Source organism: Musca domestica, unplaced genomic scaffold (genome assembly GCF_030504385.1).
Source record: "Musca domestica strain aabys unplaced genomic scaffold, Musca_domestica.polishedcontigs.V.1.1 102, whole genome shotgun sequence".
In the NCBI taxonomy this organism is placed as follows: domain Eukaryota; kingdom Metazoa; phylum Arthropoda; class Insecta; order Diptera; family Muscidae; genus Musca; species Musca domestica.
Genome location: NW_026712117.1, coordinates 1,306,792 through 1,319,143, shown reverse-complemented (window position 1 = coordinate 1,319,143; position 12,352 = coordinate 1,306,792). Strand labels below are relative to the sequence as shown.

Sequence of the window (12,352 nt, the reverse complement as noted above, 5' to 3'; positions counted from 1 at the left end):
GCCGAACTTACTGTTTTTTAACATGTTAAATATAATCCTTATCGAAGTCATATTATGCACAATACAACAATGTTATTTGGCTCATAGTTGGTATGATCTACTTAACTTAAATTCCCAATATAAACCTTTATGTTCCGGAAGCTCTACTAAACACGCATAGTGGTGTAGGCTTTACCTTTTTTTGACCTTTCCTTAGTGGTTTTTCTTAAATTGAATATTTGATACTAAAATATAGAGTATCAACACTTTCCATTATTTTTTGTAGCATGCAGCATGCTAGAAATATTCGCATGCGATAAAATAGCTATTTATGTTACTCCAAAATAATTACGATTAAAATCGTATGCCTTCGCTGCCACTTTGTAATGTTAATTAATATTTCTCATGAATTTGAAACCTCTTTGCTTTTATAATTTCTTAACAATTAAAAATAAAAACACATCAAAAACCACACTTAAATTATGTTCGGTATTGAATGAACTCGGCACTCGTAGCACATGAGTACAACAAAACCAGTTATGGTCAAACCAAAAAAAAAAACAAATCCAACATTCATATTCTTTTCTTCATTCAACACTGCAACTGAGTAGATCGTTCGTTCGATCGACAGTCAAACGAGTTTATGTTAATTAACCTTCTAAACCATTTACATGCTGCCAAATGAATGAATGAAGTACAAACATTTCACATTAATCCCAAATAATTTTGTTGGGTTTTGTTCAATTATTTGAGATTTCCAAGAAATAGAAGGAAATTAATAAAAAATTGGACCAAAACCTATTCTGGATTATCCGGTATGCCTGGATAATAATGGGTTCAAAGATTTCAACGGCATGCAAATAAGCATGCGTCTAACATACGGGAAGAGTCTTCGTCTCCACACCCTGTGGCAAATCATTGTCTATATAGGTTCATGTTCTGCTATAGACCCCCCCCCCCCCCCCTTTATTTCTGTAATACAATACTCGATATTCTGATGATTCTAGGCATATTTTTTATATTCTAGGCATATATATTTTATATTTTTCAGGAGAATCGTTTAAAATTCGTTATACATATAGAGCTTGTAATGGGCTCTGTCTTCTGTGGCAGAAGACTGCTGGAAAAGGCTGATTAATATTTTTATAAATCATAAGGCGGCACCCCGGTATTTTGGTGATTTTAGCTACATTTTTAGTAGATTCTTTTCAATTTGGCGTTTAAAACTCGCAATAGATAACAACCACCATAGCAGAACCCGATACCGTCATCTTTATGACATGACTATTTCACTGGCAAAAATGAAAGTGGACCCAATATTCAAGCACGACTTTTTATTTGTAAAGTTGTAGGGTAAAAAATCACAATTATTAATTTTGTTTTTTCAAGGGTCATATTTATTGAAGAGACTCCTTACAATTTAACAGATAACTGTACTTTAGACTTAAAATATAGGAACTCACAACTTACAACTCGTTTGACATACAGGGTTGCCCATATTCGACGGATCCATCTGGCAACGCCATAACTTTTGACAGAGATGTCACGTCGCTTAATGACATACCGTGTTTGAAGCGTCAGTCCAAGCAGATTTTTGCCATGAACCAATACACGCCACGAGAGCGCTCTGAAATTTACATTCAACAGAAGAAGTCAATTGCGAAAACTCAACGTGCTTTTAAAACATTAAAAATGTGAGAAGTGCGCCTTCTAAGAACACCATTAAGCGTTTATACGAAAAATTTTCGACTGGTAAGGCTCTTTCTAATCCGAAGAGGCCATATAAAAGTCGACCAAGGCGATCGGCCGAGAATAGCGCTGCCGTACGAGCCAGTGTTGAGAGGTCCCCAAGAACATCTCAAAAACGCCGTTCTCAGCAGTTGGGCATGGCTCGGTCCACTTTACAACGGATTATTCGCACTGATTTGCATTTGTTCCCGTACAAAATTCAATTGACGCAAAGAATGTTGCCTGCGGACAAGCCTCGTCGATTGGAATGGGCCCAAAGGTCCGTCGAATATGGGCAAGCCTGTACATTTGCTGTGTTATTTTCATCGGCAGCAACTCATCACGATCATTTGCTAGTCCCGCGTCATTCAATCGCTAGTCCCTTTGCGGAGTTTAGTGTCCCTCTCTCAAGAAACGTTTGATGAACTCCCTATATTAAGCTCAATTTGTCTTAGTATGTTTAATGAAAGCAGGACATAGATTAACCTATCTATGTCCTATCTGGTGATTTACCGATGTCATCGATACGGGTGGGAGGATATGGTGCTTGTCTGATTAATAGTTAAATATTAAATGGAGTCGTTTTAATAGGGAAAATATTAAGAAAAACACCAATACGAAATAAAGCCAATTTCAAAAAAATGCTAAACTTTATGACGGAACATCCACAGTTAGCTAGAAGCTACATAAAAGCACCGGACTCTAAGCAAGCCACCAATAATTTACGGACACTTTCGACAAAAGACCTAAATGATGGCTGTCAACATATGCGGGAAGTGGTAGCCTAGGAAAAACTAAATAATACATACTGAAAATTGCGAAAAAAAGGCCACTGTAATTTTTCATGCATAGGTGATGGCCCTGCACAATTTGTTCATTCACCGCATTTTAGAAAGCCTAATAATTTTATTGCAAATGAAGGACTTGCGGCCAAAGAGCAATCGAATCTTTTTTTTAATTTTTTGAATTGCGTGGAACATAAATATATTGTTTGCTTTTTAGTTTTTGCTTTGATTTTTCTGACGTTTGCGGCTAAAAAGTGAGAAAGGAACGGTTCGAATGCTGTTCCAATTCTCCTTTTACTTTTAAAATATGTTCCTTACGTACTACTGAAACTAGTCTAACTCCAAAAGGAGATCCTGTATATATATTAAAAAACTTCTCAGCGTAAAAAAATCATAATTATTTTCTCTTATTTCATAAGTTTAATGTAGATATATAAGAACACATGTGTATAATGTTACAAAGTATATTTGCTTATATTTTTGAAAATCTGAAAGCGTTTAATATATCACTCATTCAGCTTTGGCATTATCCATTAATAACAATTCATCCAATGTCACATTGAGATCTTTTAAATTCCACTCCACCCAATTGTCTACTTTATTTACCACTTCCGGAGACAATTCCTGTTTATAGGCATTCATTTGGCCCTTGCGTATAAAATTAAACCTTGAAAATTGAGAAAAGAAGAAAAAGAGAAAAGTTATAATTTATTTAATGTTAATTGCTGAAATCCTTCATAACATACTCTTGTCCTTCCGGTTGTAGACCATGTTTGGCACGAACTTGTTGTAATTCCCAAATATGATTCGTCTTGGGATTATTCTTCATTTCCTCAAAGGATAAATGTTTTAGCATTTTCTTCATTGTTTCATCGTCGATGGTTTTATTCAAAAATTGACAAACATCCAATATCACCTGGCGCAATTTCATTTTCATGCATTCAAAACTGGTGTAAAATAGCCAAGGTTCGTGACGCAATGCATAGAATTCGGTTATATGTAAAAAGGGGTCATGCAATTTAGTGCCCTCAATCTCCTCCACAACATAGTTGTCCAATGTTTTGTCATCGAAAGCCCCAACATTGCGTGCATGATAATATTCCGAGACAATGGCATCTTTGACGTTGCGGGCCACATAAACGACCTGGAAAAGGGAGAGAGAAAAATTATTTCTCTAAAAAACAATTAGAGTTGAAATTGTGTTGTTATTTACCTTGGGTTTCTTGTCCCAAATTTGATGCGGCAGTAGTGGCAAACTCAAATGGGTTTTAATAAGGCGAGGCCGGCTCAATTGTTCAATGGGTCGAAAACAAGTTTCCAAATCATTGTTGATCATATAATCAAATCTACGAAAAACAAAAGAATTTTGTTAATATCTTTTGGTATTTTTTATTCATTTCAATAATCTCACTCCATATATGGCGAGCGTAGTTCCAAGTGTTCCCTTTTGGCTGTTTCAAAGTCAAAATTATTCATTACCAGCCACAACAGTTCCTGCATCCATGTTGTACCACATTTCGGCAATGTCACTAGCCACACATCATCTGGCAGCACCTCAACATCATGAACTTTCTTTATGTAGTCAAGGCGATCGGTGCCATAGTGCAGCTTACGCTTGGACCAATCTTTTTGTAAAAGATTTGTTGGATAGCGCGCTGGCTTGTAATCTGTTAGTGGGATACCCATTACAAGAGCGTTACATCTATACTGTACTCCACAAATGCTAGATAACAACTGAACGGAACAGCCGTTAACTCTGCTCATTTCATTGCAGGTCAGACAAGCCGCCAATATATTTATTATTGTTTACCACAAACTGTTTACATTGTGAGTGCATAAAATCTACATACGAATGTGGGTCTCTCACGCAGTTGGAGAGTCAGAATAAAAAGAGGCATCAGAAATTACAATAGCTATTTACTATTAAATATTTATTTAACTTCATAACACAATTGTACGATAAGATTAACATATGATGACAAGACCCCGCAAAAAAAAAACTAAAGATGAAAAAGGTTTTGGAACTTTCTGGACCAAGTTGTAATTTCAAAATTTGTACAGGGTGAAACTGCAACCAACTTCAGACTGCTGTCATTTCTAAGCCACTCGTCCGAAAGCTGTTAAAATTACTGCAGTGACAGCTCATTATATTGTTTACAAGCGTTCAACAAAATGTTGGTGAGAATTTTCCAGAAAAAAGTTATTCGTGACGGAATTCAAGCGTGATTTCTTTATATTTGGCTGGAACACCGCAAGTGGCTATCGTTAGAGCACTCCAGCGTTTAAATGTGAATAAATCTTTTGTGTCTCGTACCATCGCTCGTTACCGTGGCACTGGTTGCGTAGCCCGACGTCAAAGAAGTGGACGAAAGAAAACAGGAACATCAGCAGAAATGGTTCGAAAAGTAAAGAAGCGACTTCATCGAAACCCGAGTCGCAGTGGCCGAAAATGGTATGTGAGCTGAGCATATCGCAATATTCCATTCGGCAAATATTGAAAAATGAGATCGAGGTAAAGCCATTGAAATTCCAAAAAGTGCAAGAACTTACACTGCAACAGAAACCGAAAGAAAATAGCCTCAAAAAAGCTAAAGAGTTGCTTCGCTTGGCCCAATGTGGTGAACTGCTGAATTTGGTTTCCTCCGATGAGAAAACATTCGTTATCCAGCAGTTTGTAAACAAACAAAATGATTGTGTTTACTTGCCAAAGACGTCAGCTGAAAATGTGCACCTTCAGTTGGCCACCAGAAGTCAATCACCGGCCATGGTGATGGTGTGGTCCGCCATAACAGCCGATGGTCGCTCTCCGCTCGTATTAATCGACAGTGGCATCAGAATAAATGCCGAATATTATCACGAAAATATTCTGGATGGTGTAATAAGGCCTTGGGCATGCAAACATTTTGGCCGCAGACCTTGGACATTTCAACAGGACTCAGCACCATCGCACTCAGCATGCGCCAACCAAGAATAGTTACAAAATGAGGTTCCTCTCTTCATTTCCACCACACAATGGCCACCAAAATATCCGGATACCAATCCGTTGGACTATTGTGTCTGCTTGCTTTCCAAAATCAAGGTTGGCACTAAAAAATACCAAAATGTCGATCACCTCAAGCAAGCGCTTCGCCGGGAATGGGCCAAAATACCGCAGAGCAACATTTGGGCAACGTGCGGCGGTTTCATAGGCCGTTTGAAGGTCATAATTCATGCCAAAGGTGACCAATTCGAACAAATTTAAACTTATTCTTAATGCCGACCATTTTTGCTGTCATTCAATAAAATTAAAAAGAAATGTAAAAATTATGGCATTTGACTTTGTTGCAGTTTTTTATATCTCACCCTGTATTAGAAGATGAAATTTTCTCTAATCCGTCAAGATAATAATTTTCTAGTGTAAGTATTTAATTGGGCGATGTTTTCGTGAGTTCTAATTTGATTTCATGCCAATTTTTAGTATTTTTAAGGTTTCAGTGAGAGAGAAGCGGCATCTATTATGTGTGAAGGTGCAGATACATAAAAAAAACTTTATTTATTGGCTTAAGTCATTGGCTGGCTTCTTTGTAAAAGAAAATTTAATTGAGTCAACACAAAAAAGCCAGTCAACGACTTAAGCAATTAAAGAATGTATTCGCTTTTTGGCAGGCTTTTTCGTAAAAGAACAAAGAAGCGTAGGTTGAACAAGTATAAATTTCGGTGCGAAAAAATATTATTTAACCAAATTAATCTAGGCTTTCGTTTCATTATCTAAAAGCAACAATTCATTCAACGTTGTATTGTAACGTTTCAGATTTACATCCATCCAATCGTCTAGTTTTCCAACCATTTCCTTGGACAGCTCTTCTTTGTAGGCATTCACTTTTCCCTTGCGTACAAAATTGTATCTAAAAGTAAATATTTTGGTAAAAGCAGGCCTTAACACTTACAGTTTTTTGGAACTTACTCAGGTTTTTCTTGATCCATTCCGTATTTATCACGAATCTGCTGAAATTCCCACAGATGATTTGTTTTGGGATTCCTTTTCATTTCGTCGAAAGATAAATGTTTCAACATTTTCGCCATAGTTGCATCGTCAATTGTTTTATTCAAAAATCGACAGACATCCAACAGAACCTGGCGTAAATTGATTTTCATTTGTTCAAAACTTGTATAAAATATCCAAGATTCATTACGTAGTGCATAGAATTCAGTTAAATGGAAAAATTTCATGTCCGTATCATCAGTGCTTTCAATTTCACCTCGAACAAACTGTTCGAGCCCTTGATCTTCACTCGAATCAAAATTACGCATGTGATAATAGTCGGAGACAATGGCATCCTTTAAGTTGCGCGCCACATAGACAATCTAGAATGGAGAATATAGCAAAGGTATTTCTGAGCTGTATTTGATATATTTTCATGAATATCGTTGTTACGGAGTGCATATTCGGTTGTGGGTAACAAATATAACAAATCGGATGATCAAATGGAGGTTAACAATTTTTTTGTTAATGATATATGACGATACTGTAACGTTTGATTCAATGTTGTTTTTTTATTACCAGCAATAGACTTAAATACATTTTCATTGGCTGGGAAGCCTTTTTGTCCACATTTTACATATGATTTCTAAGGTTACTTTAAGATACACTATGTAATATTTTTAAGATGTTTTTTTTTTATTTTGGAGTACACTTTTGTAGTTTTTTGATAGTTGTAATACTTATAATATTATATTATTCATCGCAACATATAAATAAATAAATGAAATGAAATATATATGGATGCTATAGCTATATCTGAACCGATCTTCGCCAAATTTGGCATATTAGCTTCTAGACTCAATTCGGTCGTAAGTGCCAAATTCCAACCCATTTAGACAAATATTATTATTAAGACGTTTGCACAATAAAAGGTAAATCGGACGAAGGTATATATGGGAGATATATCCAAATCTGAACCGATCTCGAAAAAATTTAGCAAATGTATTTCTGAGCTGTATTTGATATATTTCCCCAAATATTGTTGTTGCAGAGTGCATATTACGGCTGCGGAGGGCAAAAATAACAAATCGGATGAACAATATACATGGGGCTATAGCTATATCTGAACCGATTTCGATAAACTTTGGCATACTTATTTTCAGGCCTAATTTGGGTGCATATGCAAAATTCCATACAATTCAGGCTGATATTTCACGTTTGGTGCACAATAAAAGGCAAATTGGACGAAGATATATATGGGAACTATATCTAAATTTTGATCGATTATCTCCAATTTCAATAGGGTTATTCCTTGGACCAAACAAATGATCTGTGCAAAATTTCATCTCGATCGGGCAATAAATGCGACCTGTACTTTGTTTACAAAAATACATGGACAGACGGACGGGCGGACGGACATGCATAAATCGACTCAGAATGTGATTCTATGCAGATCATCAAAAGGAACTATGGGTCTATCTCATTTCCTTTTACCTGTTACAAACAAATGCACAAAGACATAATACCCTACACCACAGTGTGGTCAGGGTATTATGTCTTTGTGCATTTGTTTGTAACAGGCAAAAGGAAATGAGATAGGTTTCTTCTGGTAGTGAAATTGATAACAATCATATGTTGCATGAAAGAAAATGGTTTGCTAAGTTTCGGTTGGAGCTACTGTATGTTGGTATAACGAAGAGAATGCTAAGTGTAAGAATAAATAAGCATGAGGCTAATATAAAGGATGGCTGGAAGAGCACATCACATAAAATAATGTGGACATATTGGAGATTTTGCTAATGTACGAATATTGGACAAAGAGAGAGTAAACCATGATTTTGTCGTTAGGTTTTTTAAGTACAAAATCCTGAAGAAGTTAGAAAAATAGTTTTATTTATTCCACAAAAATAACTATCCGAATCAGCCTGGTGGAAGTACTTATACACATAAAATTTCAATGCGTCATAAAAACCACAATTAGAAAAAATTTAATTGCTTGATTAAAAACCAAGCGGCATACCTCATATGATCGGATCCATGAAAATTAACTTTAATACCCACTAACCCCTTACCTTCGACTTTTTATTCCATAATTGTCGTGGCAACAGAGGTAGACACAAATGTGTCTTTATCAAACGAGGTCTCTTCGTACTCTCTATGGGTTTAAATGCTGTTTTCATATCTGCATTTACCATATAATCAAATCTACAGAAAAACGAAAATCCATAAAAATCAAAACAACATTCTTAATCAATATCACAAAACTTACTCCAAAAACGGCGATCGAATTTCCAAATGTTCCGCCTTAGCCTTTTCAAAATCGAAATCATTTAAAACCAACCACAACAACTCCTGCATCCATGTTGTACCACATTTCGGCAGAGTCACCAACCAGACGTCATCTTCAAAGACATCCAAATCATGCACCCTTTTCAGGAATTCTTCACTTACACCCCAATATATGATTTTACGTTCCGACCAATTTTTGTCCAGCAAATTTGTTGGATATTCCGGAGGTTTGTATTCTATGGATTCCATTGTTGTTGTGAAATGAATTCCAACAAAGAATATTATTAAAAATTCTAAATAAAATGCCATTATCCGCGGTAGCAATGATCTGTGAATACTGAACGTTATCTTGGTTTTGATGTTTTTAAGTACAATTGTGAGTAATTTGAATTACATTGCAGTGGAGCGTTTGACGAGAGAGAACTGAGAGCGGAAGAGAGCACATTTATGTCGGTATGACCACATAGGTCAATTGATAAGTTTCATTATCAATTATCTTCTGTTCAAATGCAATACCGGCAAATGGAAGGTATTGCATCGGCACAGCTGAGTTGGTCAACATACGGTCTGTCTGTTCAGACCAGTGATGTCCATAATATATTGCGGTGAAAACCTTGGGAAATGATGAAAACCATGTGTCGTTAAAAAAAAATTGAGTTACAGTGTGTGACATACTCTAAAAATACTCTAAAAAAAAAAAACGCTGGAGGACATTAATATGTCAACAATTTTTAAATTTTCTCCTATACGACTTCAATCGGAGGTTGTTGTGACATGCATTTTTTAAGAATTTTTACAAATTTGAATAATTTTTTCATTCAAGAATTTCTATTCCAAAATTGGTTTGCCAGTTCATCGTCCCAGCAGCTGCGTCGATGCGGCTATCTGTATTCTTCTACCATGGGTATAGTTCAGTAAGTCTTTAATATTATGTTACGGAAACCCTTCTCAATACATTTTCTGCACTTTTATTCCCTAGATTGATTTATTGTATTTGGAAAACTCCTACAAAGTATTATATTTAGTCCCGCTTCGACCAGCACTCTACATTTATCTATGCTATGACAATTTACGATTAAAGTTCTTGTAAAATTATAAAAGGAACGTAGGAAAACGTATCATTTTTCCACGAAATACTGGAAATGAAAAATGTGAGTTTTGTAGAGAATTATGTGACACAGGCAGAAAAAGTGGTCATTATACCCTCAGCCATATGGCTAGAGCGGGTATATATCATTCGTTACGGCCAAAACATGTCTCATAGAAATAACGGTTTTAGACCCTAGGTCTCTTTGGGCCTATTCCGTTTCAGATCATTTGGAGTTGATCTAGCGATGTTCGTCTGTCTGGCTGGCTGCTCCGCGCGACATCTCTCGAAGGGAGTATCGGATTTGGCCTAAACTTGGTACATCACAATGTTACTACCAAACTTTGATCGAGTTCGGAGATGGGCAATGTCGGCCCACCCCTTTTGGTATCTACCGCACTAAAAATCGCAGAGAAAGGATAATTTGAATTTGCTCCAACTTTGCAAATCCTAATATTTGCACCAGTGTTAAGTCAGGTGCGAAAATAGAAAATATCGGTCCACTCCATCAAGTACCTCACCCACAAAGGGTCAACATTTTAAATAATTACAAATCTTATAAAATTTGATGTAAGAGTTCAATTGTCTTCAAATTAAGTGCATCACAATATTTTTATTGACCCAAGGTTTGGTCTGAAGATGGAATATATCGGTCGACTCCTTCTGGTAACTCCCCCACAAAGGGTCAAAATTTTGTATATCCAGGAGGCTCATAGAACGCGAAATTAACATCCGATTCCATTCAGACAAGATCTGTTATAAATATGGTAGAGATCGGACTATTCCTTCAAATACCTCCTCCACAAATTTTAATAGGCAAACGATCATAAAATCCGAAATAAGCATCCGGCTCTCTTCATATTTCACACACCCCATTATTTGTACTCACCCAACATCTGCTGTGAATGTGGGACATTTTTACATTTTCTAAAAATTATCTCCTATCTCATATAAAGTGAAGGAAATAAGCAATATAGTCCAAACCTGGCAAGTTGCAATATTTATGTCACGTTTATTTAGATCCGATACGAAATGTACAAAATTAGCCCACTCCTTCGGAACCTTCTCTATAGAGGGTCAACAATTTGAATAATCATAAAAGAAGTGAAAATATATTTAAATAATCGAACATTGGCTGAGTTGCATACATATGAGGGTAATTTTTCCCGCAATCTATTTTAGCTAACTATATCCAGAATTAAAATAATGTAAACAATCAGAAAAAGAAAGAAATTTTTCCGTCGAAGTCACGTTTTAAGCTTCAATCTGTTTCACCCTTTATTGTAGCTTCTACACCTCAAAGGTGCAAGTAAATAAGGCTGGAAATACATAAAGCGCATATTTGGCTGGCTTAAGTCATCGGCTGGCTTCTTCGTAAACGAACAAAGGAGTTTTAGGTTGACCTAGTTCGATTTTGGCCCTAGGCTCCTTTGTTCATTTCCGAAGAATCCAGCCGATGACTTAAGCCAGCCAAATAAGCGCTTTATGTATTCCCAGCTTAAGTCAGTACTTATTGGCTTAAGCCGTCGCCTACGAAGAAGCCGCAAAAGAACAAAGGAGCTTTATGTTGACTTCTAGTGTGTTTACATACAAAATCTTCCCTCGGGTTAATCGTGATAATTCACCAATCACAATAATTTGAACATGTGTCTCTAATTGTCGAATTTATTATGATTGGCCAATTATCAGGGTTACCCTGGAAGATTTGGATGTAAACGTACTTTTGGTTCTATTTCAGGCAATAATTTATACATGTTTTATCTACGCTCCTTTGTTCTTTTACGAAGAAGCCAGTTAAAAAAGCCTTTTATGTAGTCTCACTGTATAAGTTCGATACTTTGGTAATGCCAAGGTATATGTTCGATACATTGCCCCACCCCTTCCCCAGCATTGCAATTAATCGCATTAATTGGCTTCTCAATCGAGTTCAATGGGGAAATGTTCTCTGTCTCTCTTTTAGGAGTTACATTCGCCTCCCAGCGGATTTTTTTGCACATACATCCAACTAAGACCACTGACAATGTAGATGCGACTCATATAAAGCCTGTATACAATTTCTACTGACATTTACACAGCGATGGCCTAGGCCGTCAGACGAGTCCGAAATGTACCTCAAGGTAAGCGAATGTTGGATGGGTCCGAAATCCACCGACATTGTAAGCGAAGGCTGGATGTGTTCGAAATTTATCGACATCCGATACTATAGATTTTGTTTCATGGCCAGCGGACTGCTGGGCTAATTCGGATTGTAAGGGGAAAGCTTACGCTCTCTTCTGCACGTTTACCTTAAAGTCATATTCGCTCAGTTCGGATGCAGTGAGACACTTTTCCAATGCTGCCGTCGTTGTTGGTGGTCATAACCTTGTTCCGATATTGTGCTCATCTGCAACTACTCTTGTTCAATCGTTCTCGTTGTGATCACACGAGTTACGTCTTTAAAAATATATATGAATTAAATTATGCCCTCCAATCTATTTTATTTACTGTTTTTTACGATTATTGCGTTTTGTTATTTATATTCAT

General features: G+C 36.5%; 3 protein-coding genes across 3 annotated transcripts in view; 1 reads left to right on the top strand and 2 right to left on the bottom strand.

The window, feature by feature from the left end:
- LOC101887747 (synaptic vesicle glycoprotein 2B) overlaps positions 1-12,352 on the top strand; it is a 63,601-nt gene that overhangs the window by 5,327 nt on the left and 45,922 nt on the right. The gene's annotated exons all lie outside the window — the stretch shown is intronic.
- LOC101888498 (sulfotransferase 1E1) lies at positions 2,890-4,351 on the bottom strand. Its single transcript, XM_005189504.4, has 4 exons — positions 3,904-4,351; positions 3,706-3,838; positions 3,239-3,636; positions 2,890-3,159 (listed from the first exon to the last, which is right to left on the bottom strand). The coding sequence occupies exons 1-4, from the start codon at positions 4,254-4,256 to the stop codon at positions 3,003-3,005; spliced, it is 1,041 nt and encodes a 346-aa protein (XP_005189561.4). The 5' UTR covers positions 4,257-4,351; the 3' UTR covers positions 2,890-3,002.
- LOC101888671 (sulfotransferase 1E1) lies at positions 4,595-9,096 on the bottom strand. Its single transcript, XM_005189505.4, has 4 exons — positions 8,723-9,096; positions 8,526-8,658; positions 6,436-6,836; positions 4,595-6,376 (listed from the first exon to the last, which is right to left on the bottom strand). Exons 1-4 carry the CDS (start codon positions 9,049-9,051, stop codon positions 6,220-6,222), a joined length of 1,020 nt encoding a protein of 339 aa, XP_005189562.2. The 5' UTR covers positions 9,052-9,096; the 3' UTR covers positions 4,595-6,219.

Bases quoted from the DNA above. Each gene is read 5' to 3' on its own strand.
- LOC101888498 (XM_005189504.4), bottom strand. From the start codon at position 4,256: ATGAGCAGAGTTAACGGCTGTTCCGTTCAGTTGTTATCTAGCATTTGT. The intron at 3,839-3,903 runs GTGAGATTATTG...TGTTTTTCGTAG, and splicing joins CTACGCTCGCCATATATGGA to ATTTGATTATATGATCAACA. The intron at 3,160-3,238 runs GTATGTTATGAA...TCAATTTTCAAG, and splicing joins CTACAACCGGAAGGACAAGA to GTTTAATTTTATACGCAAGG.
- LOC101888671 (XM_005189505.4), bottom strand. From the start codon at position 9,051: ATGGCATTTTATTTAGAATTTTTAATAATATTCTTTGTTGGAATTCAT. The intron at 8,659-8,722 runs GTAAGTTTTGTG...GTTTTTCTGTAG, and splicing joins ATTCGATCGCCGTTTTTGGA to ATTTGATTATATGGTAAATG. The intron at 6,837-8,525 runs GTAAGGGGTTAG...TCTCCATTCTAG, and splicing joins TATGGAATAAAAAGTCGAAG to ATTGTCTATGTGGCGCGCAA.